General features: G+C 38.1%; 2 protein-coding genes across 5 annotated transcripts in view; both read left to right on the top strand.

Moving 5' to 3' along the window:
* Window positions 1-13,949, top strand: NMRK1 (nicotinamide riboside kinase 1). 4 transcript variants are annotated; one of them, XM_062512701.1, is made up of 9 exons: window positions 761-768; window positions 1,242-1,298; window positions 1,722-1,812; window positions 2,461-2,509; window positions 3,901-4,063; window positions 4,142-4,213; window positions 5,218-5,327; window positions 6,333-6,422; window positions 13,819-13,949. In XM_062512701.1, exons 2-9 carry the CDS (start codon window positions 1,270-1,272, stop codon window positions 13,839-13,841), a joined length of 627 nt encoding a protein of 208 aa, XP_062368685.1. In that variant the 5' UTR covers window positions 761-768; window positions 1,242-1,269; the 3' UTR covers window positions 13,842-13,949. The 4 variants fall into 4 exon arrangements, with proteins under 4 accessions (XP_062368683.1, XP_062368682.1, XP_062368684.1 ...); XM_062512699.1 differs by lacking the exon at window positions 13,819-13,949 and adding an exon at window positions 6,788-7,924 and having other exon boundaries at window positions 1-1,298; XM_062512698.1 differs by lacking the exon at window positions 13,819-13,949 and adding an exon at window positions 7,388-7,924 and having other exon boundaries at window positions 1-1,298.
* The window catches only part of CARNMT1 (carnosine N-methyltransferase 1), a 19,572-nt gene continuing 6,331 nt past the window's right edge, over window positions 11,229-24,469 (top strand). The window contains exons 1-4 of the mRNA XM_062512697.1: window positions 11,229-11,566; window positions 13,819-14,014; window positions 14,926-15,089; window positions 21,714-21,854. Of these exons, the coding sequence (XP_062368681.1) occupies window positions 11,229-11,566; window positions 13,819-14,014; window positions 14,926-15,089; window positions 21,714-21,854 (839 nt within the window). The remainder of the gene's footprint in view (window positions 11,567-13,818; window positions 14,015-14,925; window positions 15,090-21,713; window positions 21,855-24,469) is intronic.

A 24,469-nucleotide genomic window follows, 5' to 3' on the forward strand; every position in this document is an offset into this window, starting at 1 on the left:
TCACAGACATGTGAAACAGTGGAACTTCCAATCATTGCACCAAATGCAAGAAGATGTTATTTCAGGCTCCACATGGGTCTAAAGCTTACTTTCACAGAAACAGTGTGGTTTTGTTTTCATACTGATGCCCTGTAACAGCTTTTTCGAGTACGCTACAGATTTTTGTTTGTGGAAGGCAGGGAGAGTTTTACCTGCTCAGTCCTTTCAGATTTTAAGTGCCATAGTTCTTAACCTTGCTAAGTGTGACTTAGGAGGAGAGAACAGGTGAAAAGGGGGTGTTTGCGTGTGGTTAAATAGTTATAAATTGATGTGTGAAACTGAAAACAAACATTGTTTCCCCTCTGTCTTTGCAGAACTTTTTTTTCAGGATAGTTAACTATGTACTCTGCAAACTTCCATTCTAGAAGAATGTTCAAGGGAAAGAGCTGGGGCAAGGCAGAATTGTCTCCTGGCAGCTCTGGCTACTGAAGGTGTTCAGGCAGTCAGAGCCTCAGAGCTGGTGGGATATGGTGGCAGCAACAGGGATATGGTGGACAAATTTACCTTTAGAGTTTACTCTTTGGTCTTTGCAGGAGAAAACCAAATGCTACCTAGTCCTTCTCAGTGCTGAGTTAGCAAGGATGGCTTAAACTGCCCTTACAGTAGTTTTAATCTTCCAGCTTTATCTGTGGTGGAAAAGACGGAGGATGATTTGTATGGTCTTTGCTGCTAATGCCCTCAGAAAGGGAGTGGTGAATTACACAGTGGATATTATGTCGCTGAGACCAGGTTCATGAAAGACTTTTTGAACATACTCTTTGTTATCTTAATGAAGCTTTAAAATGTCTTTCTCCTCAGCATGCCACTTGTTTCTTTTTAAATGATCTTGTTTATTTTGCCACAACAGCTTCTGCTTACCTAGTCTTTTTTTTTTATTGATGCTTGAGCTAGTGATTGTGCTTTCTTTAGGAAGTTGTATGAAATTAATATAATTAGAAATGAGTCTCCCAGAGTTCCTTTCAAATTATTAAAATACTGTCAAAAGTTAGGTACATTGGAATTTATGATGGGGCATATATGTTGCAAGTTTTTTGTTAGCATTAGAACAAGCAGCTGAGATTCTGACTGTGCCTTTGCAAAAAGAAAAATGGTGGACAACAGGATAGAAAATAAATGTTCTGTATAATTGGTATTTCTTAATACCATAGTTGCCTTCTTCTTCAGGTATTAAGATTTTTTTCACTGGCTATTGTTTTTGACAGTAAAAAGGAAGAAGTGAGGAGAAAAACTATGAAAGTATTGGTTATTGGCCTTGGGGGGTAAGTTATGCGAAATTCAATTTCCTCTACAGTTTAAGACTAGTTTTCTTCTCAGAATGATGTGATATAATTCCTGTTTCCGAATCCATATTCTTTTTGAAACTGGACTACATATACAATGTATAATTGCATATTTTCATAGCATGTAACTCTTAAGAAATTGTTCTGTGTCTGTTGGAGACCTCAGGTGCAGGTGTCTGTAGCCTCTTTCTTGGCACTGCTTGATTTACTGTACTGATTGTTGAAAACTGTTGGAACATGTCAGAAAATTTCTAGAGGTAGAGTATTTTATGTGACTAAAATTTGGGGGAAGCTATATTGTTTGTTTGTATATACCTATATAGAAATGTATGTGTAAGCTACTTGTACATATGTTGTACATTAGTTTTTGCCTTGGTGAACTTTTTACAATTTTTCTAACAGTGTAACAAATGGAGGGAAAACAACGCTAGCAGAAAAACTTAAGAATATGCTTCCTAACTGTGATATAATCTCTCAAGACGACTTCTTTAAGGTAACAGTTTTAATGGAAAAACCTGGTAGGTAAAAGTAGGTTTGAGTAGATTTCAGTTATTTTTTCAATTCTCCTATTGATGAACTTTGAAAATTGGTGCTGCTTAAAGTGATGTAAATTTCATAAGATCATGAAATGAGCACTGAGGTAATTGAAATTTAAGTAGCCAAACCACTGAATATACTCAGCCAAAATAAATTTCCTGTCTTCTTTGTCACTCTTTTAGAATAAGACATGGGTGTATGATGGATGCATTTTTCAAGATCCTTTGTGCTAATGAGTTTAATGATTCTGTCTTAAGCCTACAGCCATACAACAATTAGTAGTTCTTTGTCTTCCAAGTCAAAACAGAAAAACAGCTTGTGTGTTGATGTTGGGGATGTTTGTTAAGGAGGGTGAAGAAGCTCTTATTTCTCAAGTAAACCTCTAATGAACTTAAATCATATGAACTGGAGTGTTTGTTGTTCTAGATTAAATTAAGTTTTTGTAGTGTATTTTAACAGTTGCTTACATCAGTTTAACATTGAAGATAAATTTAACTAATTGGTTACAAAAACGTATAACCCTTATGTTTATAACCAGAGGATATATCTCTCAGCGTCATCATAAAAACAACCTTGAAAAAATCAATTTTTTTTTCCTCCTCAGCCAGAGTCTGAAGTAGAAACAGATGAACGTGGATTTAAGCTATATGATGGTCAGTAACTCTGGTGCACTGCCTTTGAACATTGCATTGAAATTGTTGTGCTGAGCTTCAACACTTCTTACACCCCATCCCCTCGCCTCTCCCTTTCCAAGAAGGCAATAAACAAGTGGTTGCTTCAGAGCAATCCTTCTCTTTCATTCAGCTCACTGAGATATTTAAGAAAACTTGCTTAACTAGTAAATAGCTAAAGCTACTGCTTGGCCTTTCTTTTTTGAATCTTCTCTGTTTTTTCATTTGTGTCTGGTTTAGCAGCAAATGGTGCTGTTCAATTTGAGGTCTTTGCTTGCAGTGCTGGCATAAGATTAATCTCATTGCTTGGTGATGGCCCTTTTCTTCACTTTTGCTAGTAAACTCATGGGAGATCACTATTGGATTTTCCAAGTCAGTCAAAACTTGGGTCTATCCTGATGCCTTTATTTCATGTCAGATCTCCCATTAATAACATATATTTAAGTTCATATAAGTTCATGATTAATGCTGGCTCAATTTTTTCTTAGACATCTAGATCCAGATCCACTTTAGGTCAGTGTTTTACATCAGGTCATACCTACTTCTAAACAGTTGCTTGGTTAGTAGCTAATCTCTGTTGATACTTTGTGATCACAAAATGTATTGCTGGGAGTATTGTTCAGACCTTTCAGTTGTACCTGAAAACTGGTGATTACTAGCTATGTGGTCTTTGGCTCAACTTCTAGACTTCATGTAAACAGAATGTGAAACTGGAAGGATAAAACAAATGGACATTCTTATTAAAATATCCAGGTTTGCTGCTGTTAAAAGATGTTCCAAAATGCATTTGCTGTTATGGTATCCAAAAGCTGCCTTATTTCTATGTTTCAGTCCTTCCTCAATATATTCTTGTGTGTTTACAGACAAAAATGGGTGTTATATTGTGCTGTACATTTGCTTTGTGCACCGTGCTTCTTTAAGTCTCTCTATGCTCACCTAATGAACCTTATAAAAACCCAAAGCAAAAGATGTTGAGTGTCTACTCTCTCCCTGCAATTGACAGAAGGGTGAAGGTCTCAGGGGTTAGTAAATTTTTACAAGTTTTGTGGAAGCCGAGAGCAGTCCATGAAGTTTCTGTCATGAAGTGAAAAGGTGTGAATTCAGTTCAGACAATATTAGATGCCATAAAGTTCGGAGAGACTACACATGACAGAAGTACCCCAGTCCTGGTGCAAGCCTTGATTTCAGGAAATTATCAATAGCAAACACAGAACTACAGATATAATCTTTGGGGTAATCCTGTTCCCCTTCATTTAAATTTGTATGTAGATTATTTGATTCTTACTGATTAATATAGGAGTACTTAAGGGTTATTTTTTTATTTTTCTTTTATTCTTTGTTTTTAAGGGATGTTTAACTTTGTTTTCATTTAGTACTGGATGCCCTCTATATGGATGAAATGGTGGCAAGTATTCGCAATTGGATGAAAAGCCCAGCAGGCTCAGGTGTTCTGACAGAAGAGCCACAGAGCACATGTGACAATCTGAAAAGTGTTTTTATTTTGATTGTTGAAGGCTTTCTCCTTTACAATTATAAGTAAGCAGTAATATGTAATCTGGTAAACTAAAAGCTGCCCTAAAATGGAGGAGAGAACTAAATATGTTATTATCTTAGGCCACTTAATGAACTATGGAATAGAAGATATTTTTTGACCCTTCCATATGAAGAGTGCAAAAGGAGAAGGAGGTAAGATTATTGACTTATTGTATAAGGAGTCACTGCACCCCCTGAACTGAAGGACCCTGAAGTGGTCGTTTTGTACTAGCTTTTCTTCAGTGCTTGCAAAATGTAAGCTATTAAGATCATCTATCCTCTGTTAGTTTTAGGTTTGTTCGGTTTGGTTTTTATTTTAGAGCATATTTATTATTAAGCGTATTTATTATTATTTTTTATTAAAGTATTAAGTGCTTTACAAACACTAAAAAGACAATTTGTTGTCTTCTAAAAATTATTTAATTACTGATTGCATATTTGAGTAAAACCATGTTTAAAATGAGAAATGGTAAAAAAACCCCTAATCCCTCTATTCTTGGTTAAATACAATTAATAGGTGATAATTCTTAGAGTAATGGTGTTCATGCATGGTTTTAGTGTATGGTTTTGCTTAGGCTGTCCATTAATTTTACTGTGGATCTAAACTAGATTATTGAGTCAGTGTCTGACTTGCCTCTAAATTTGGAGCAGTACTGTGTGCTTGGAATAATATATGTGCACAAAGTCAGAATCTGCTGTCTGAGTAAAGAAATCCTCTATTCAGCTGGCTTTGGTTGATACCACTTTCTCAGTTTCTCACTAGACTCGCCTATGACTTTAGTGTCCAGAATGGAAGAGACTAAACAACTAGTCATTTAAAGCTTGAGAAATCTGTATACCTAATAAAAAGAGAAAAACTAGCTTATTTTGTTAATAGTGTCAATACAGTTTAATTTATCTGTAATACCTTTTACAAATAAAACTCCCAGACTTTTACCTTCTCTTAAATGTGGTTTGATTGGCAGAAATAGGCGAGATAGCAAAAGACGGCAGAAGTTCATATCACAGACTGAATTAAAACAAAGGAGCCTCCTTGGCTCCAACAAAAATACAGCTAGCCTTTATTTTTTTATTTTGGATAAAAGCTGTTATTTAACCAGCTGACACTAGGGGAAGATATGAAACTTATATGGAAACACATATGTATTTTTGTGTAGCACCAGAGTCTATCAGCCAGCAGATACACCAGACTACTTCGATGGACACGTGTGGCCTATGTATTTGAAATATAAAAGTGAATTGGAAGAAAATGCGAGTATGCAAGTTGGTATGGTATCCTTAATTTTAAACTTATAAAATGCATAAGTATGGCACTTGTACAGTTTTTGTGGGATTGAATTTGTGGGATTTTTTTAAGTGGGGCAATATTTTCTTCAAATATTTTTTCGCACTTTGTAGGTTTCAATGTTTCTGTTCATTTATATTTTAAGCCTATAGGGATTTTGTTTTTGTTATTTAATAATGAAAATTAGGAAGTTAAAAAATAGGAATGTTCTGATCACTAATTAACCATTGAACAAGATCACTTGTTAAGATAACACACACACACACACACGTCTCAATAGGAAGCTTCTGAGATGATAGCTGATCCACTGGCAGAGTTCTTCATAACAAAACTGAAATCCTGGTTAAGTCTTGTAATGAGCTGAAGATACTTTCTAAGCGCTGTCTGTCTGCACTACAGTCACCAGTTTTGCATGAGAAGTGTCAAAGCTGGGCCAGCTGTTGGGGCAGTGCCACATGTTTTTGTGATGTTCACACTTATCACAGCTCTTGGACTACCTGCTTCTGGAGTGGGGCCCAGAGGGAAGGGATGGGAAGGGACAGGGAAGCTGGGTGGCTGCTTCATCATTACCTTCATCACACTGCTTCTTGCTGTGCAGTAAGAATAAGAACTGCTGTGCTCTTCTGGAACTTGCTCAAAGGCTGAAACTAAGGAAGCTGAAATTGTCTACTGTGCAGAAACCTTTTTGCCAAATTATTCCATTGCTCCACTGTCCTTGCATAATTACCATTACACTTGTGGAGGCTTTTGTACCACAAAAAGTTGCAAATGAATTATTAACTAGAATATGTTTCCATTATGTTGTTTTTTTGGTTTTTTTAACAGGTAAAACAAGTTGGGAGAAGAGGAAAAGGGGAGGTGCTGTTTTTGGATTTTATTTTTTTCTTCTCTTCTGATGGCATCTACAGGAATTTTGAAAACTTTGCCTATTACCATTAAAGATAGCTGGCATAGAACTCATGAACACTTGTTCTTTTTTCTTCTCAGATTATTTGGATGGAACAAAATCCCAAGAGGAGCTTTTATCCTATGTGTATAGTGATATAATAGAGGAATTAAACAAGCTGAGGGAAGAAAGTAAGTAATGTTACTGGAAATTGAATCTATGTGTCCCATTCTGTGTTAACAAGAAACAAATATTTTTATTTGAAAATACTACAAGAATTATATAGATCTATATTTCTTTGTGCTACAGTACCATGTTTGTTCATTACTCTGAGTCAATTTCTGTTAAAACTGTGAGTTCCTGGAAATGGGATGTTCTAAAATCATAGTTGAATCCACTGTTACTTAATGATAAAATAATAATAAAAAAGGGAAAGGGAATGAATATAGGTTAAAATATCAATGAAAACAAATGTGTTTGTGGAACTACTTTCTAATATAAAGTGATGTCACTTGCAAGCACTACAGGTTAGATATGTACTTTGTATTTATTTTAGATTAGCAGGTCACAGCATGATAATGTAGAAAGCCTGGGTTCCATTTGATATGAATTGGAAACACCAAGACTGTTATACATGGCAAGCCAACCAACTGAGCAAATGCTGTGTGTATGACCATAATTCTACTTCATGTAACACAAGAGTTTTTGTAAGTAATTATTAACTTTCTCTTGGGTATGGAGAAGAGACTCCGTTTATGAACAGGAGGATGAACAGTGAGTTCTTTAAAATTCCTTTAATCAGTCCTGCTTTGGCTGAGCTTTAAATCTGATTGAATGTGTACATTTTAAAGAACATGAAGATTTTTGTGCACAAAAGTAAACCATAAAGATGCACTTCTGTTGGATTAATAAGCCTATCTGAACATGGATGATTGCAATTTGAAATGATTGTATAGGAATGACAGTGATTGCCTCTAATATTTTTAGGAGCTTATATCACTGATAAACATGCTTAGAGGAACTATCTATGTAAGTTTATGTAAGTTGTTATGCTGCTTATTCAGTAACTGATTGAATACATTACAGATAAACTTACTTAAACTTGCTGAATATCTCTCTGGTTTGCACAGTAGTTTTTGTGTTGCGTGTTGTTTGGAGCAGTTGGGAATAGATGTTAAAAAATGAAAACAAACCTGAAGAGGACTCAGATTGCTGGAAAAAGATGAGGAAATAAGACTTAGAGAATGGAGATGCATCATTAACAAGATATAGTACATATATTATACAGAGATTGACTGGAATGGCTCATGCAACTAGATAATAAATCCATGCTTCAGGGAGGAAGAAAGGTTTGTTATTAATATTCATAACTCACACTGAAAGTGAAATGAAACTGAAATATTGTCAATGAAATGTTCAGGAAGCTGGAAAGCTAAACAAACATGAAAGCTTTGTTATAGAATTTGTATATATATTTACGCAAACTAGGAAATTGTTAAATTGGATCATATTTTGTTGCTGAATAAGTAATGTCTGAACTCTTATATTTTCTAGACAATGGGTTACATTTTTATCAGTCAGAATAAAAATAAGACTACAGACATGGAAAGCAAAGAATGGATTATATTACTTGTTATGTGACAGCTGAACTGGTCAGTGATTAAAACTTTATTGTGAAAGTCCTAAATCTATGTACAAGGAAAAGACGTTATTAGATTACAGCTGTTTTTAGCTGTGTTTAAAACAAAGTGCTTCCAAATATAATTTTGCACTAAAATTTTTTTTTGCACTAAAAATAATTAATATTGTATTTGCTCATATGCTGTGATGGACTGTCTGGCTTCAAACTGTATTTTTGCTTTTATTTCCTTTTGGAAAGGGTACAATTGCAAGAAATTAGCTAATGCATAGAATGGTTGTGGTGGGCTGACCTTGGCTAGCCACTGAAACTGCTCTATTACTTCCCCCTCCTCAACAGTAGAGGGGAAAAAATGCAATGGATTTGCATCTTGGCTAATGTGTCAAGACAAAGACAGGAAGATCACTCAGTACTTATTCACATACAGTCAAAATAGACATGGTTTGGGGAAATAATTTTAGTTTACTGCCAATAAAATCATAAATAATGAGAATTATAAAACACCTTTCCCCCACCCCTCCCTTATTTCTGGGCTTGACTTCCCACACAAATTTTCTACCTTCTCTCTCCCCACCAGCACAGCTAGAGGGGGGATTGTGTTGTTCCTTCCTCTTCAGTCTTCTGCTGCTTGGGGGGGGGGGGTCCCTCCCCCAGGGACAGTCTTCCATTTCTACCTGCTCTGCATAGTGACTCAGGAAGGGGAGTGGAATGAACAATGGTATCACCTGACTTTATTTTCAATTAGTCCAACATTGGTACTGTGGCAAGGAGCTCAGTTTTGTCAGATCCTCCTATAGGAGAAAATGGCCGATGAGCTCCAATACAGCTCTATGCATTTGTGATGTAAATCATTATTGGAATATACATGGTACAGAGCTTGTGCTTCAGCAGTTTGTAATAAGAGCTCAGGGCACAGATCTTTCTCAGTTCTTCTGTAACCATGCCATAGTGTGGAGGTGCCTTTTTTTTTTTTTTTTTTTTTTTTTTTTAATGCAAGCAAGACAGGTGGTCTTACTTGGCTCCTGTGTTCCTGTATAGGACCAGTGGACCTATGTTTTCAGAGCTGGGCAGCAGTGGTTTCAAAATTTAGAGGGAGTCCCTAGTGGAGTTAAAAGAAGGGCAACTAAGTGTCAAGGGACTAGAGAAGCTGCTTTGCAATGAGACACTGAAAATGGTGGGACCACTTACTGCAGAGAGGAGAAGACCAAGGGGAAAATGTGCCATGGTTTACAACATCTTGAAAGTTGTGAGTCAAGTGGATGCAGAACTAGTATTTACCAAATTTTACAAATACTAGTCTCGGGCACTTCCTCATTTGAAACAGAGTCACCAATTTATATTAAGGTGATATTTCACACGGATAGTGATAATACTTTATGCAGTAGACACTGACCTTCTGAGATGTAATGCCAAAAGTGGTAGACAGTACCAGCAAGTTCAAAAGGGATCCAGAATATTCATTGACACTTCACCCATAAGAAGTAGTAAAAGAAGCAAGCAGTGCTATATCATGGATGGACTGTAGAAACTGACCAGGCTCATCTGCCTAAATTGTGTGCTCTTGCCAGTTGCTGCAGCAAATCAGCCACAAAAGATAATGAACTCTTCTGAGTCTGACAGATAAAGCATTTCAGGTATTTCATTATAAAAGCTTACAGAGCTGGCCTGTAGCTTGGCATATTGGCAGAATGCTTTTGGTTTGAAGGTGGTACAGTCTTCGCAGAAAAAAAAATCTTTTTTTTTCTCTAGTTTGCTCTTTGTGAATGCCTTTTGATTGCCAGGGCTGTGCTAGTGTGAAGTGGTTGGGGAGAGCTGTATGACAGAAACCTGTGGCTCTTCAGAGAATAGGTAAATTTCTAGAAGTGGTGTCATCTGCTGGCAGCAGTTTTGGGCTGTCACAGCTGAAAGAAGACTTTGCTAAATGTCTTGCATATATTCAGAAACGTGGGGTGATAGAGGTGGTGGTATTCTTTGTTTGATATTTAGGTCATTTTCTTATGTTAAAATAACAGAACGTGACAAGTCATGAAGACTGATGTAGTAGGAAGAAAAACTTTTTCTCTCTCAGAGCTTAAGGTTCCCACTCTAAACATTCGAAGTCTGAAAGCTCAATTTCTGATTACAGTATGTATCATTGATTCAGATACTGTTTTTGTCACACACAAGGTGTTTCCTAATTTACATACCCACTTGGGAGCAATTACTCTTCTGTCCATCAAACTGGGTACATCTTTGGTTTCTCTCTGGCATTGCCATTGAACACAGTGTTCAGTGTCCATTCACTGCCTGGTCAGTTACAAGAGAGCAGGAGCTCTGTGAGAGTAAAGTGAAAGTGTTTCTTTTAGGAAGCTCCTGCTTCCCCAGAGAGGAAGTTAGTGTGCCAAAAACCTTTCATATTCCTGTTGCATTTCTTGGTTTACTGAATGACTGCCCCTGTCTTTAGAGAGGCAGGAAGTATGGTAGTGCTCTTTAGCTTTTCAGAGTGAGGGGACTGGCCCTTACAAATGAGGTAGTCTTACATCAGCCACCACTTCTCAAAGGACAGTGAAAAGGTGTATGTCATGGTGCCTGCAGCTAATCAAACAAGTTTTGTCAGGTGGGGGAGGATCATCCAGGCCAAAGTCTGTTGCTGTGGGGAAATCTAGAATTTAGTGACTCTTACTTTTCCCTCCCAACAACTGGACCTTGCCTATTCTCCCAGGAAACATCCTCTGTCTTGAGTCTGGTGCAGAGTGTGAAGTAGTGCCTCTTGTCAGCACAGTGACCTCGCTGCCCCGGCTGCCTGCCAGCAGGGCTGGATATATACCTGACCCCAGCCTGGAACCGGCAGCCGGGCGGAGGATCGGGCTTTGAGTGATCCGCCGGTACTTCATGTGCCTGGGTACCCCCGACGAGCCCGGCAGCTCTGCGTCTTCCCCGGTACTACCGCCCGAGGTGCTTCAGTGCCACTGCCGCTCGACACGGACAGTGTCGCCTATGTCACCAAGCGGCTCGGGAGCGCGGAGCGCTCTGCCCCGGCACCGCTCCCGGTCCATCCCCGTGCCGCCGGCCCCGGAGCGCTCTGCCCCGGCACCGCTCCCGGTCCATCCCCGTGCCGCCGGCCCCGGAGCGCTCTGCCCCGGCACCGCTCCCGGTCCATTCCCCTGCCGCCGGCCCCGGAGCGCTCTGCCCCGGCACCGCTCCCGGTCCACCCCCGTGCCGCCGGCCCCGGAGCGTTCCGCTCTCCGCCCGCCCGCTGTCCGGCCCTGGCCCCGCCCCCTCTCGCGATACTCTTCTGCGCGGGGCCGGGGCACTCGCCGGAAGGGCGGTGACGCGCGTGCGCGCCGGCCGTGCCCGCGGGCTCGGGAGGGCGCGGGGGATGTCGGCCACGTGCGCCGTGTCCCGGAAAGCGCCGCTGCCAAGGCCGCGTCCCCAGGGCGAGAGGGCGCCGCCTGCCAAGGTGATGCGCAGGGGGCTGCGGCGAGGCCGCGAGGAGGAGCGGGAGCAGCTGCCGTGTCCGGGAGAGAGCGCGAGCGGCATGGGCGCGGAGGCCGAGGAGGGGCGGGCGGCACAGCTGAGCGACGAGCGGCGGCGGCGGCGGCAGCAGCCTCTGGAGCCGAGGGCGCTGAGCACGGCTTCGGCCAGGGCGGTGGAGGAGGAGGAACGGCTCGAGCGGGAACATTTTCGGAGGATCATCAACGCTTTCCGATACTACGGGTAATTGAGGCCTGTCCCCTGGGCGCGGGGCCCTGCGGGGGCCCTCCGCTGGCCGAGCGGCCTCCGCAGCGTTCGCAGCCGCCCCGCGGCCCCCGGGACAGGGCGCTCTTCCTGCGCGTCGTGCGGCCGGCTCCGGGCTGCGCTCCGTGCTCTGCGGAGCCCCGAGTCGGCGGAGGGTTTCTGTGCCGCTTTCCTTTGGGGATACGCGCAAAGTCTCCTTGATGTCTGTCAGTTCGTAAGCGTAAAAGAAAGCGTCAAACTTGAAAAGGGTGTCTTGAGGTCTCGTAGGAGATAGAATGCTCTAAGACACTGTAAAGCCTTCGAAACAATACTATCTCCTGCTGGCAAAGAAACGCAAAATGGTGTTTCTATTATGGGTGGAAATTCTTGAAAGACATTTTACTTTGCAGGAGAGATAAAACCTATTACTAGGTATAATGGATGCTGTGTTTAATAGCATCAGTCGGGTCAAAGGAGGGTTTTCTGGCTCCGCAGGAATGAGCCAGTGGTGGTGGGGACACCTAGTTTTAGGACTGATCCATTTAGAAGACGGAGGAAGTTAGTTACTCGCATTGCAGGGTAGTGGAGCTTCGCTGGAAAAGTCCGGTCCTCTTCAGTGTTTCGGTAAACCGTTTTCTGTTTCTGGGTTTGGAAAGCAGGTTTGTACTTCAGCTAATGAAGCCCCATCTTGTGACTCATTACTATGTACATTTTTTGTCAACGTATCACAAGCATCATATGTACATGGTACTGAGGTTCTTGGTAGGAGTGGGTGATACTTATATAATTTCTTCTGTTAGAGATTTTTCCATGTAAGTTTCATTTGTCTTGCAGGACAAGTGTTTGAGCAGGAGGTTGGTCTGAATGACTCTTTGATGTCTCTTCCAGAGTGCATTTTCTAATTGATTTTGAACATATCAAAGAACTAGTTAGTTAAATGTATCTAATACCAATTGCTACTAATGCAATTCTGGCCTGTAATTTTTTTATATTAGTGGTATAATTGTACCCTCTGGCCTTAGAAGCTGGGAATATCTTTCTTAGCCTTCTGCTCAACAGTGGCTTTGGGTTGCTTTTGGATGCTTGTTTTGGTAAAAATGTAAGAAAAGGATGTGACCCAAATTTCCACTGCAGAAAGTCAATGAAATTGCCTCAATCTCAAAGAAATAATTCGAAATTTAGGATGAAATTACATGTCTTGGTACTTAAGTGGTATTTTTTTCGCCCATATAGATATTTCCAGTTTACTTGGCAACATCTGTATGAATAAGACAGTAACACACTTTCAGATGAGTCTGAATCTTGTTCTTGTCTTCTAGAAACTTCATTATTCATAGTGTTTCTGATTTCAGTGACATTTGTTCTGCTAGATCGTTGTAATTTAGCATAAAAGGGTGGAGAATCAGGTTTAAAGGTTGTTTTTGCTGATAAGGCTTTCAGGAAGATATTGTTGAGCCAAGCTGATGTGCTTTATGTAGAACATCAGTTTGTTTTTTTTTCTCTTGTTTCTTTTCTGTTTCTTGTCCTTGAATGTAATTTTAAACCAGTGTAGCTACTGCAGTGAACAAGCCCTTCTCAGTAACACTTGAATGAGATATTACTTGGTCAAATTTCCAGAACGAGGTTGTAACTAAAATGCCAGCAATTGCAGCTGTCTCTCATAATGGCTAGTTTTTCAGCTTTGTGCTGCTGTATGCTGACACAAGGCTTGGGAAGCTTCAGTATGACTTGACCAGCTAAAATAATTTGGAGGTCAGAAGGGTCAGTATCTCTTACTGAATTTTCTCCCTAGAGTCATCATGACTGTGCATAGCAACTATACATCTGTCAATTTCGACAGCACTAAAATCTAGTAAAATCTGAGAAGCGTCACCATTTTTATGAACCTTTTATCCTTGGGAAGTGGAAAATTATTTTTAACTTCTGTCAGTAACATGATCATGTTCACAGTACTTAGGAAGAATATGCTGTTAAAAGAAGGTAGCTTAGTATTTTTGTGTGTCTGTGAGCTCTACTATGGTATCTAATATTAAACAGATATGTGTCAAACAGAGTGGTAATGATGTAGAAGTAGAGCTTAATTTTTTTTTGTCTAAAAAATTCTAGAAAAGATCTTTTCTCATAAGGAACTCCAAAGTCTGGTCACTTTCTGTGTGTAAAAAAAAAAGAATGATTGTGAGTGGAAGGGCTTAGAGTGAAGTATTTACATGTGCTTATATTGCTTCTAAATATTTAAAACTTTTGCTTTTTAGAACGAATATGCATGAACGAGTGAACAGAACAGAGAGGCAGTTTAAGTCTCTCCCGGCTAACCAACAGAGTCTTCTTCCTCAATTTCTTCCTCACCTTGACAAGATTCGGAAGTGCATTGATCATAATCAAGAAATACTGCAAACCATTGTGAATGACTGTGTTCATATGTTTGAAAATAAGGAATATGGAGAAGATGTATGTTAAAATGGACATTTTTCTTGCTCCAAAATTAAATTCTGTATGCTTTGGGATTTTCTGCATTTGTTTTTAATACCTCAAACCTCAAAAAGAAAGTTTTTCTTTTCTTTTGCTGTCCTTACTTTATCGTTTCCTGTTTGCTCACACTTGTCTCGCTCTTGTCTTTCACATTTGCAGAACTGATGCTTAATGAAACTGTTTGTTGTTAGTTCTGTTAGTTACACTTATGAAAACTTAACTGTCAACCTGGCAGATCATTGTTTTCACTCGAGTTCTAGCTTCACCCTCGTTACATTTAAAAGTTACTTTTTTCTGTTGGCTATATAGAATATAAGTGATATTATTTGTCTTACTGTAGGTTCTTATATGTTAGAACTTGCAGTTCTAGATTGCAAGTATTTTTAATGTTATTTGTAAACACTTTTTTTCTACTTGACCTACTTTGTATCAAAAAAGATGCCAAAACTTAAAGGACTGACAGAGATGGAAACTGAAGTCCTCCTTGGATACAGGCAAGATACCGTAATAGGCAGTTCTAATGTAAGCTTTTCAGCTTTGCCTTATCTTAAAGGGATCCTTTTTTCAGGGTAAGCATTTCAGCCTCTGCACTGGCTAAGCCCTGATCTTTTCCTGAATAAGGACTACCAGTTGCATTGCTACATAATGTATTTTTCTGATGTGGAAACTGGACTGAATGCCTAAGAGAGGCCAGCAAACTCAGTTTGTTTAGGATATTAAGGTGGATTTAAGTCCAGGTTCCAGGAGTGAAAGGGAAGTGCTTTGTCAGCTGATACTCCCAGCAGTTCTTGCAGCATGGCTTTTTTTTCTCTTCATAATTTGCTTTCCCCCTGCAAGACTCCAGGTATGTTTTCCACTAACTGTTATTTTTTTCTCTCCACTTTATTCAGGGAAGTGGGAAGATTACACCAGCTTCAACATTTGACATGGATAAATTAAAGTCCACATTGAAACAATTTGTGAGAGACTGGAGTGAAGAGGGGAAGTCTGAGAGGGATTCCTGCTACCAGCCAATTATTAGTGAAATTATAAAGAACTTTCCAAAAGAAAGATGGTAATAGTGTCTTAAAACTTACATTTATATGGACTTAAACTGTTGCACAGATCTAAAACAGAATTTATGGAGTAATGAAAAGCTTTGTTTCAAAAGTAGAGAGTTTTTTATGTGCTCAGTGGAATTTATTTTTAAATCAAGAAACTTTTCATTTCTTACAAGATATTGGAAAAGAATATAATCATAAGCGTCACAAAGTAATACCAGGTAAACCAGTAATATTTTTTTTGTTGTTATTCTGCAGCTATATGTAGCAATATATGTAAATATTTCAAGTAAGAGATACTGGAAAGTTAACTCAGTTGTGCTTAATAAGGTAAAGTTTGCAGGTTAGCAGGTTCTCAGAGTGTGACTGCTGCAGGGAAGGAAGGACTCTGTGACAGCAGGCAGTAAGGCTTTGGCTCTTCATTATGGAAGGAAGGAGGAAGACAACCTCTGGAACAGTTGCACTTCAGTGCACTAGGAATTTGCGCTGAAAATAGTCGATTATAACCTTGGATTCAGACAGCTGATCTAAGACAATACTTAAAAAAGCTTAGTTGCACTTGTGAGAGTAATTTTGTAAATACTATCTGGTTAACAGTGCCAAAATAGTCATTGATGTAGGAGTTTTAGATAATTCAGGTAGAAACATACTGGTAGAGTCTCAGAAGGTTATAGTACTGTAAGAATTCAGTGTTTATTTGGTTCTGTCAATTAATCAACCCAGTCATCCTAAAGTGTATTTTAGTTGAAATTTAGTAGTCTTACAGTAGGAAAATTTGAGAATTTTTATTCATAAAGGTAACAGTCTGCTACTTAGGTTTGATATAGCAGTGTATTATTGTTTTATTTTTTCTCTCTCAGTAATTGTTAATACTGCTCTTGTGCAAATTGGAGAAGTCTCTCTCACTAGCCGTTGTTTCGTTTAATTAGTAAAGACCGTTTGTAGTGGGAGAATATGAAGTATTGATGGTTTGTATTTTGCCTTGAACTGACATATCTAAAGATACATACATCTTTAAAAATGTTTTATCTGCAGGTGAACTTTCTGCAATTTTTCTAGTGCTAGTAGTGTCCTACGTAAGATTTAAAAAATTAACTAAATATTGCAGGTGTAACTCTTGATGTGTGGATCTGTAGGAAAACTTATGGTTAGTTTTGCAAAAAAGTAAATTATCACCATGGAGCTGTTGTAGCACTTAAGTAAAACTTTTTCTCTGTTCACATCTTGTTAGCTGCTATGTTCAGGTCACTCCTTTATCCTGGTGACCAAAGGCTCTCCTGATTAGGTGTACTTATTGAGGTAAGAAAGTCATGTTTCTCAAGCTTAACTGACAGTGCCACTTCACCCTTGTGCAAGAAGTAACTTCCCTGGCAGGCTTTGCTAGCTGGTCAGTGTTTTTTATATATTTTATACAAACTCTTTACTCTCCAGTGGCTGGACCTGAGGGAATGGCATGCAGCTGCATCAGGGAAGGTTTAGGTTAGATGCCAGGAAAAAAATCTTCATCTGGAGGATGGTTGTGCACTGGAACAGGCACTTCATGGAGGTGATTACAGCACCAAGCCGGTCTGAGTTCCAGAACTGTTTCAACAATGCCCTCAGGCATGTGGTGGAGTGTTTTGCATAGGGCCAGGAGCTGGACTGTCTTATCCTGACAGGTCTGTTTTAGCTCAGCATATTCTCTGATTCAGTGATTTTGGAGTGGATAAGTTGTTTCAGTTTGAAGGGATTGACAAGGCCTGACCACAAGAACTGACCGCAGTTATTCTATCTTGTTTTTAGTGGGACAGGACTGAAGGTGGACTCTTAATGCGTGAAAGGAAACAGCCTGTAGGTGAACCTCAGAATGCAGCTTTACATTGCTTTAGTTTCCTTTTGTAGCACAGAGCACTAAAGTCTCCTGAAAGAATGAAATGAAAGTGCTAAAGAAAAACTTCACTGGGTGATGAAAATAACTTTTTTCCTAAGTGTATTTTGTGTTGAAAATGATAAATATTTTAAATTTGAAACTGTCAGTGCCAGTCACTGTTTACTTGGTAAAAGGAATTGCAGTACTCATCAAATTTGTAATATTCAATGGAGTGGTACATTCAGTTTCTAGTTAACATAATTTTTTGATGTTACTAATTCCATGCATTGGAATAATGTGAAAAAGGAGTTTAAATTTTTGAAACTACTCAAGTATGTTTCACTCAGTGCATGCACACTTTGTAGCCTTGCAGTTTGTAAGATTGACATGTATGGGTTTAGTTGGTATATAAACAGCAGGAAAAGCAGTGAAGTGTTGTACATGCTTGCTCTTTGGGAAGTAGAAGTAGTACAAGCAATGGTTGAAAGCAGCTGTAAATCAGAATAGTTATTAAGTAGATGCAACTTACCATATGTTACCATGTGTTTGGGTAGTAGTCCGTTTAGGCTATCATCTAAAAATAAATGGCAAAAGCTGTTCTGGCTCTTTCAGCTTATCACCTAAACACAGAATCTGTTAGCAGAGTCAACAAAGCAGTGTTAACTGAATCCTGTGAGGTCAGATTTTCCTGAAGAACTGATAGATCTCTTGCATTATTCATGCTGGAATTTGTGTTTCAGCTTGCAGGTGCTCTGTAATATTTGAATGTCTTGGATTTCTTGGGTTAGAATGGACCTACTTGCTGTAGGAGAAAATAGTAAAACGTAGATATATTTTTATTTCTCTAGCAGTGTACTGAAGCATTTTTATAGGGAAGTATTAAGTTGCAAAACTAAATAATAAATTTTTTTAATTCCCCTTTTTTTCAGTCATCTTAGTTTCCTTTCACTTCTTGTGTTGCTCTTGCTTAGATGAAATGATGTAAAGATCATCAGCTTCTTGTCCAAAAGAAATCTATGAAGTAGTTAACTTTTTTAAAAATTATAATTCCATGGCCGAAACTAATATACTTAGGTATTTTTTCCAATTTTCTCATAAACTAGGCCTCTGGAATGAACTATAACATGAAGTTCGTGCTGTCCAACAATCAAATGTATTTCACAAGATGCTGACAGAACAGCCCAAAAGAAATCACCAGAGCTTTGTTTCCTTTTAATATGAAAAACAGCTTATTAATCTGGAGCCCAAGCTTGACTATACTTATTGAATATTCTCTGTCATGTTTAGAATGGACGAAACTTCTGCTTTATTTGAATTTCATTTGACTTCATATGAAATACATCTGCCCTTTGGTCTTTGTAGTTAGCCTAAACTTTCCTTTAAACATTGAATTTAAGAGCAAATATATTGTCAACATTACAGCATCACTGAGTGTTTTGCAGGTCTTTAAATGAAAATAATGAAAAACTCAGGTGCCAAGTTCAGAGAAGAATTGCACTTCAAATGATGGTGGTATTTTAGCATTTGTCTTTAAAAAAATCACCAAATACGGGATACTAAGAATTGGATTTGTTTATGATCTAAATTTACAGACCTCATAAACACTAGGCAAGGAGTCCCACAGTGTGTTCCTATGCTGATAATTCCACTGATCAGAAGCTCATCTCAGTGTGCGAGATGTATTTACTTCATTTGATAAATTGAGCTGCAGTGCTTAGTTAATGCAAATTAGGATTGTGTTTGATCAGACACTCATTTTTCTTTTGCTGAGCATGTTCACCCCTTCAGCACCATTATGTTTTATTACAACACAATAGACATGAAATAAGCCGCCATTTTTATCGTATTTAATATTCCCCTCTTAAAAAGAAAAAGCTAAAATCTTCATTAATATCAGTAGTCTTCTAAAAGCTGAAAATATATCACACTGAAACATGCAGTGTGGAAAGGGCATGACAGATTTGTTTCTGATATTTCTCCACTGTTGTTTTTTAAGAGACTTATGCAATTTCAGTAGTTGAGCTGAATATTACTGCGCACCCCTCTTTGCTGCTTGGCCAGCACCTTTCCCCACTCCTGCCAGATTAATAGGCTGATGCTACTACCCTCTTGGTCTACAGCTTTTCAGTGGGTACTTGGTGGATTCTCATTTATGTTCCTAACTGCTGCTAGTTGTGTGTCACAGAAATGCTGTCCTTGCTGGCTGGTTCAATGCAAGTTTTCCTTGTGGATCACTTTGGGTTATGATGTTACCACAGTTGGTTTGTTGGGTTTTTTTTGAGTCAGCTTTGTAACTGTTGTAGTCACATAACCACCAGAGAAAAGCTGTTTTTCTAGCCTCTTAAAGGACTATAGGCATTAAAAAAGTTTCTGTGTAACTAAAGATTTTTAGCTGTTATAAAGGTTCAAAATCCAATGTAATTCTGTAGTGGTTTATTACAGTTCCTTAATAAGTCTTTAAAAAGATGTTAGACATTTTTTTTCTAGTAAGGGGACACTATCAGCAGTTGCTACTTGTTAATGCAGTGTTTGCCACATACATAATTTCTCAGACTATAAATTCAAAAACATGCTCTTGGAAGGTTAGTGTCAATGTTAGTGTGATTTTATTACATTATTTTATTAGCTGTGTTCTGTTGCTGAAATAAACTTGGTGGCCAGAAGCATTCTCCAGCAACTGATACGAAGAGTAGTGGTAGAAATTAAATTGCTAGCAAATTTCCAGACTTTAATCCCTTAATAAAGGTGCAAACAAAAGTGTAGTTAAGTCTGCACTAGAAAAAGAGAATAGAAAACTTTTCTAAGAGTGAATTAGGAAAATTAAATTAGAAGCACAGAAACTTGATGTTGTGAATGAAAAGATACAACTGCGCGCAATTTAAAATCAATTCACTTGACTCTTAGAGGTTTCATCGTGTTTCAGGGTGCATAAAGGTGCAGATTTCAAAATGTGAATATACCCGCATATTTATTAGCTACCAGGTTGCTTTAAGAAAATACTTTTCTTATAATCAATGTGTTGGAGTCTTGAAAGTGGCTTATGTCTTATCATCCTGTTTATTATAGAAGTGTCCACATGGGGGTGCTAAAATCTATGTAGAGCTAGTCTAAATATTTCATAAATAAAGTGAAATTGTAAGGAAATGGAGAAATAGATTTGATTAGAAAATCCATTTGGAATAATGGTGTACCATTACAAATAGGAAAAACTGTAAGATAGAAGCTTTTCTAGCTTCTGCCAGAAAGCATGTTTTCTTCTTCTCCTGGTTCCCTATTTTCAAAAATTTCATATTGAGCATGTAGTTCTCTCCTGAGGTATTTCTGTCCCAGTAGGACTTTATGGTAGCTTTCTTTTGGTTTCCCCTGTTGAAGAGAGGTAATGAGAGCCGTTGATTCACAGGAGTCCTCTTAAGTAACAACAAAGTCTTGATTTCCAGCCTCTTGTTAAGTCAGAAAAAGAGCTTGAACGTATAATGGAGTGGAAATGAATGAAGTTATTTTCCCTTTTGGAGACTTCACTAACTAGATAATCAAATCAAAACTCAAAAGTCACTGTTAAAACTATTTTGTTAGATTGTGCGGCCTTTAGAAAAGAATAATAGTTCATTTTTGTTTTGGGTAACAGCGTTCAGAAATTTACAGCTTTTAGGATTTATGTAACTTATTTATTCATCTTCATGCTTGTGCAGCATCCTTACTCTTTTGAACCCTTTTTGGCATTCTGAATTTTTAAGTAGTTAGAGGCTTTGTGTTTTGGTGCCTTTTATCCTTTGGAACTTGTGATTGTGGCCTCCTTCATGTATTTGCCTGTAAATTGGTAGATGCATTTTTTGTCTCTGAAGGTGATATGCAAAACAGTGTGGGAAGGTGTATGCATATTCATGCTTTGGTGTATGAAATCATGAACTCTTGAAGTCTTGTTTTATGACTGGAAACTGAAAAATATACTTCTTTTCAGATTGAGTATCTTTTTGGCATGGAAGTGTTTTCTGTTTTATGAGTGAAGGCTTGATTGCACTGTGGAAGTGTGATGGTTAGAATACATATGTGTTGCCTCCAAGAGGAGTGAATTTTGAGATTCTTAGTTCTGTTAGTTGCTGCACTTGGGAAAGATTTTTCTAAGTATTTCAATGAACACACTGCTGGATATTTTCCGGTTGTCTTCAGTGTGATGCTTAGTTATGGATAGATGGTTAGAGAGCTGCAATGTACTTTGATTTAGGAAATACACCACTTAAAGTACTTCAGGGAAACCAGTGAGAAGCATATGAAGAACTCACGATTGCTGAAACAGTCACTACTTTATGGTTTTTACATTCCAAATTGTTTGTTAGATTGTGGAGATTTTATGTTTTCATTTCTCATGTCAAAACGCTTGGGTTTTTGTTTTCTTGTAAGATAACAAAAATTATGTCTAGAATGGTTTCTGATTATCAGTGGGGCTTAAAGAAAATTTCATTGTGCTATATGGTAATACTCTTCAATTCACATGACAAATTTTTGGCTGGAAAACTGTAGAACTTATAAGGAAAACATTGTGTATAGCAATTACACTCTGAATTCTGAATGAGAGTTGTATATGTTCTTTTGAGTAATTTCTGTGCATTATTTTGACTGTACAATTAACCAGTCTGATTAGAACACGCTCATTTTCCATTTAAAAGTGAAGTCATATAGGAAACATAATACAGTATCTAAGTATATGATGGGAAAAATGTTTGGCTGGGCCTCTAAGTTATGTTAAGGGGTATCAGATAAAGACTTAACTATTATTTTTGTTCTGTTGCAGGGATTTCTCCAAAGTTAATATCCTGGTACCTGGTGCTGGGCTAGGTAGATTGGCGTGGGAAATAGCTATGCTCGGTTATGCTTGCCAAGGAAATGAATGGAGCCTCTTTATGCTCTTTTCTTCTAACTTTGTACTCAACAGGTATATAGCTTATGTTTTACTTGCTGAATAAAACCTAGAGAGGCAAAATTATAAATGAGAGAAGTCTGAATATATACATCTCACCAGAGTAGATTTATAAGTTTTAACTGCAAAAGACACATATTCACATTTTAGAATTCTTTAAGAAAAAAGTCTCAGGGATAAATGGAGAAGGAAGTATTGTATCTGAGTCATTAAAATTACAGAAAGAGATGTGTGAGATTTATGTTGTGAGATTTAAAAATCTCTGAATTATATAACAGATTTTCTGCAAAGTTTTGATTAGGTTTTATGATTTATTTCACATCTGTTTCTGTAAAATGCACACCAATCTTACTATTACTAAATGCAGGATAGTAAATGCATCCATTGTATTTAGTAGTGGTGATTATTAAGAGGATGCCTGTTTAAAAAAAAGTATCACATTCCATACTAAAATTTTAGGGTTGTTTTGTTTTGTTTCGGTTTTTTTTAGTTTTTTCTTGTTTTGACAAGAATGATCACTGAAGCATGCTGAGCAAGAGGATAAGGGTCCAACAGTTATGCTCAGATAATAAATTTAAATGTAGTAAATTTTATGTTACAGGTTTTACTTAAAATGACATTTCTGTATTTCGTATTCTGCCATTTGCATTGGAATTACTGTTTTCAAAATGACCTTGTTAGAGAAGAAAAAAAGGCAGCACATGCAACTGTTTTTTTAAGAAAGAGAGTGGGAAGGCTACAGGTGGGCATGTATAGAAAGAGGTTGGGGGGGGTGTTAGTGCCAGGTTCACAGAGGCAGAATTTGACAGGTCATTCATCAGTCTGAAATGATACACCTTTGCTGAAAATAGCTAAACTATTGGCTTTTTTTTTCTGTATTACCATGTTGTTTTGGAGACTGTTTTATAGACTGATTGTCCAGGATGCTCTTGCATCTCATGCAGCTCTCTGTTCAAAAACAACAAAGGGAAAACTGCATGATGCCTGCTGCATATCTGCATAGAACAGTAGTGCTCCGTGTGATAGTAGCAGATGTTTACTGGAGGTTGATTTGCTCTTTCTTTGCTGCATTATTCTCAAGTGGCTCATTTGGTGGTGAAACTGTGTATTGCAACTGATCTGACTGATGCCTTTTAGACAATAAAAGAAAGCCATATTCCTCTCATGCCTTGGAACTTCAAAGTAGCATAAAAGCATGCATTTCCCATCTTTTGGAGCGCTGGTCAGCTGTCACAGAGGTTAGTTAGCTTCACCTCTACCCTCTGATGACATGTTTCCTTAAATAGAGTCTTCAACTATACGTGAAATTATCCTAAAGATTCATGTTTTACTAATGGTAATAACTTTAGCTTTTAATGCTCATATGGTGTTTCCTGTTCATGTAGGATATTTAGCAAAGAGGTGTACATACATTAAACCTCCTAAAAGTATGAGATTCTGGACAACAAAATTGAGTGTTGTGCAACTGCTGTAATCATCTTTGCTGGACAAGTTACCGGTTATATTGTTAGCATGGAAGAGAATACTGCTACCATGACTGAGCAGCAGTCAATTTAGTTAAAGTCCAAGCCTTCCTGTCTGCCAGATGTAGATGTGGGCTTGATGTGTCTGTTATGAAGGCTTTAGGGACTTGAAGATTCAGTTTAGTCTGAAGTGGCTGTTCACATTTAGCCTTCTGAAATGCACTTTTGCTTTTCTGAAACTGGAAGAAACAGCAGTGATCAATATAAGCTGAAGATAATGCCTAAAGAAGAGTGGTCAGAAAAAATAATTTGGCAATTAGTTTTTAACTGTAATCTCAATTTAATTTATACTTGTTTTTAGTTGATAAAAGCATGAGCATTCTCCTCATGTGTGCTTACAGTTTTACAGCTTACAGCTTGACCTTCTTTCTCTGACGTTGATTTATATTTAGGAGGACAAAAGTACTGTTTTGAATGTCAAGCATTGCTGCAGTAGACTCCTAGGTGTGGTATACTGGCTTAATGTTTCTGTGTGCAAAGTGGTATCTGCTGATTTTCACACATTTAAAAAAAAACAACTTCCATGTCTCTGAAATCATGTACTTTTGCTGTGATGGATAAATTTGCATGGTATGTGTGTCACAGTGTAACTTTGGTCACTGTAAATATCTGAAATTATTTATAGTTTGTTATTCTGTTAGGAAACTAATTTGAGAATTAAGTGACCCTAGCCTAGTTAAGCTAGTGGCTCCAAGGCCTCTTCAGTCCTTGTATGGGACATCCTGCTTTCCCTTGTATATTTAAAGTTCTTACATGGTGTGTTGTTCCTCTTTACTTTCTGGTAAGAATAAAGTTTTAGATAAATCTTGACACTTGGGGGAGACTACTAGTTGTGCTTGTTGCATGGCCATGAATGCCTTAGGGTGAAAGTTAAGTTATATTTTTATCATATATTTTTTATATATGTATACCAGTGGGGAGAAGTGAGATTTGACCTACCCATTTTCTCCAAAACTGTCTTTTCAGCTGGATGTTTAACAGCCAATACCCTGCCCCTATGGAAAATAATCAAGTGTGTCACACTTAAATATGTTAGATTTTTATAACAGAAGGTATTACACATCTTTTGTGGTAAGAATGGAATTGCCAAGGACTGGAATACTTGGT

Source organism: Cinclus cinclus, chromosome Z, assembly GCF_963662255.1.
Source record: "Cinclus cinclus chromosome Z, bCinCin1.1, whole genome shotgun sequence".
Lineage (NCBI taxonomy): Eukaryota > Metazoa > Chordata > Aves > Passeriformes > Cinclidae > Cinclus > Cinclus cinclus.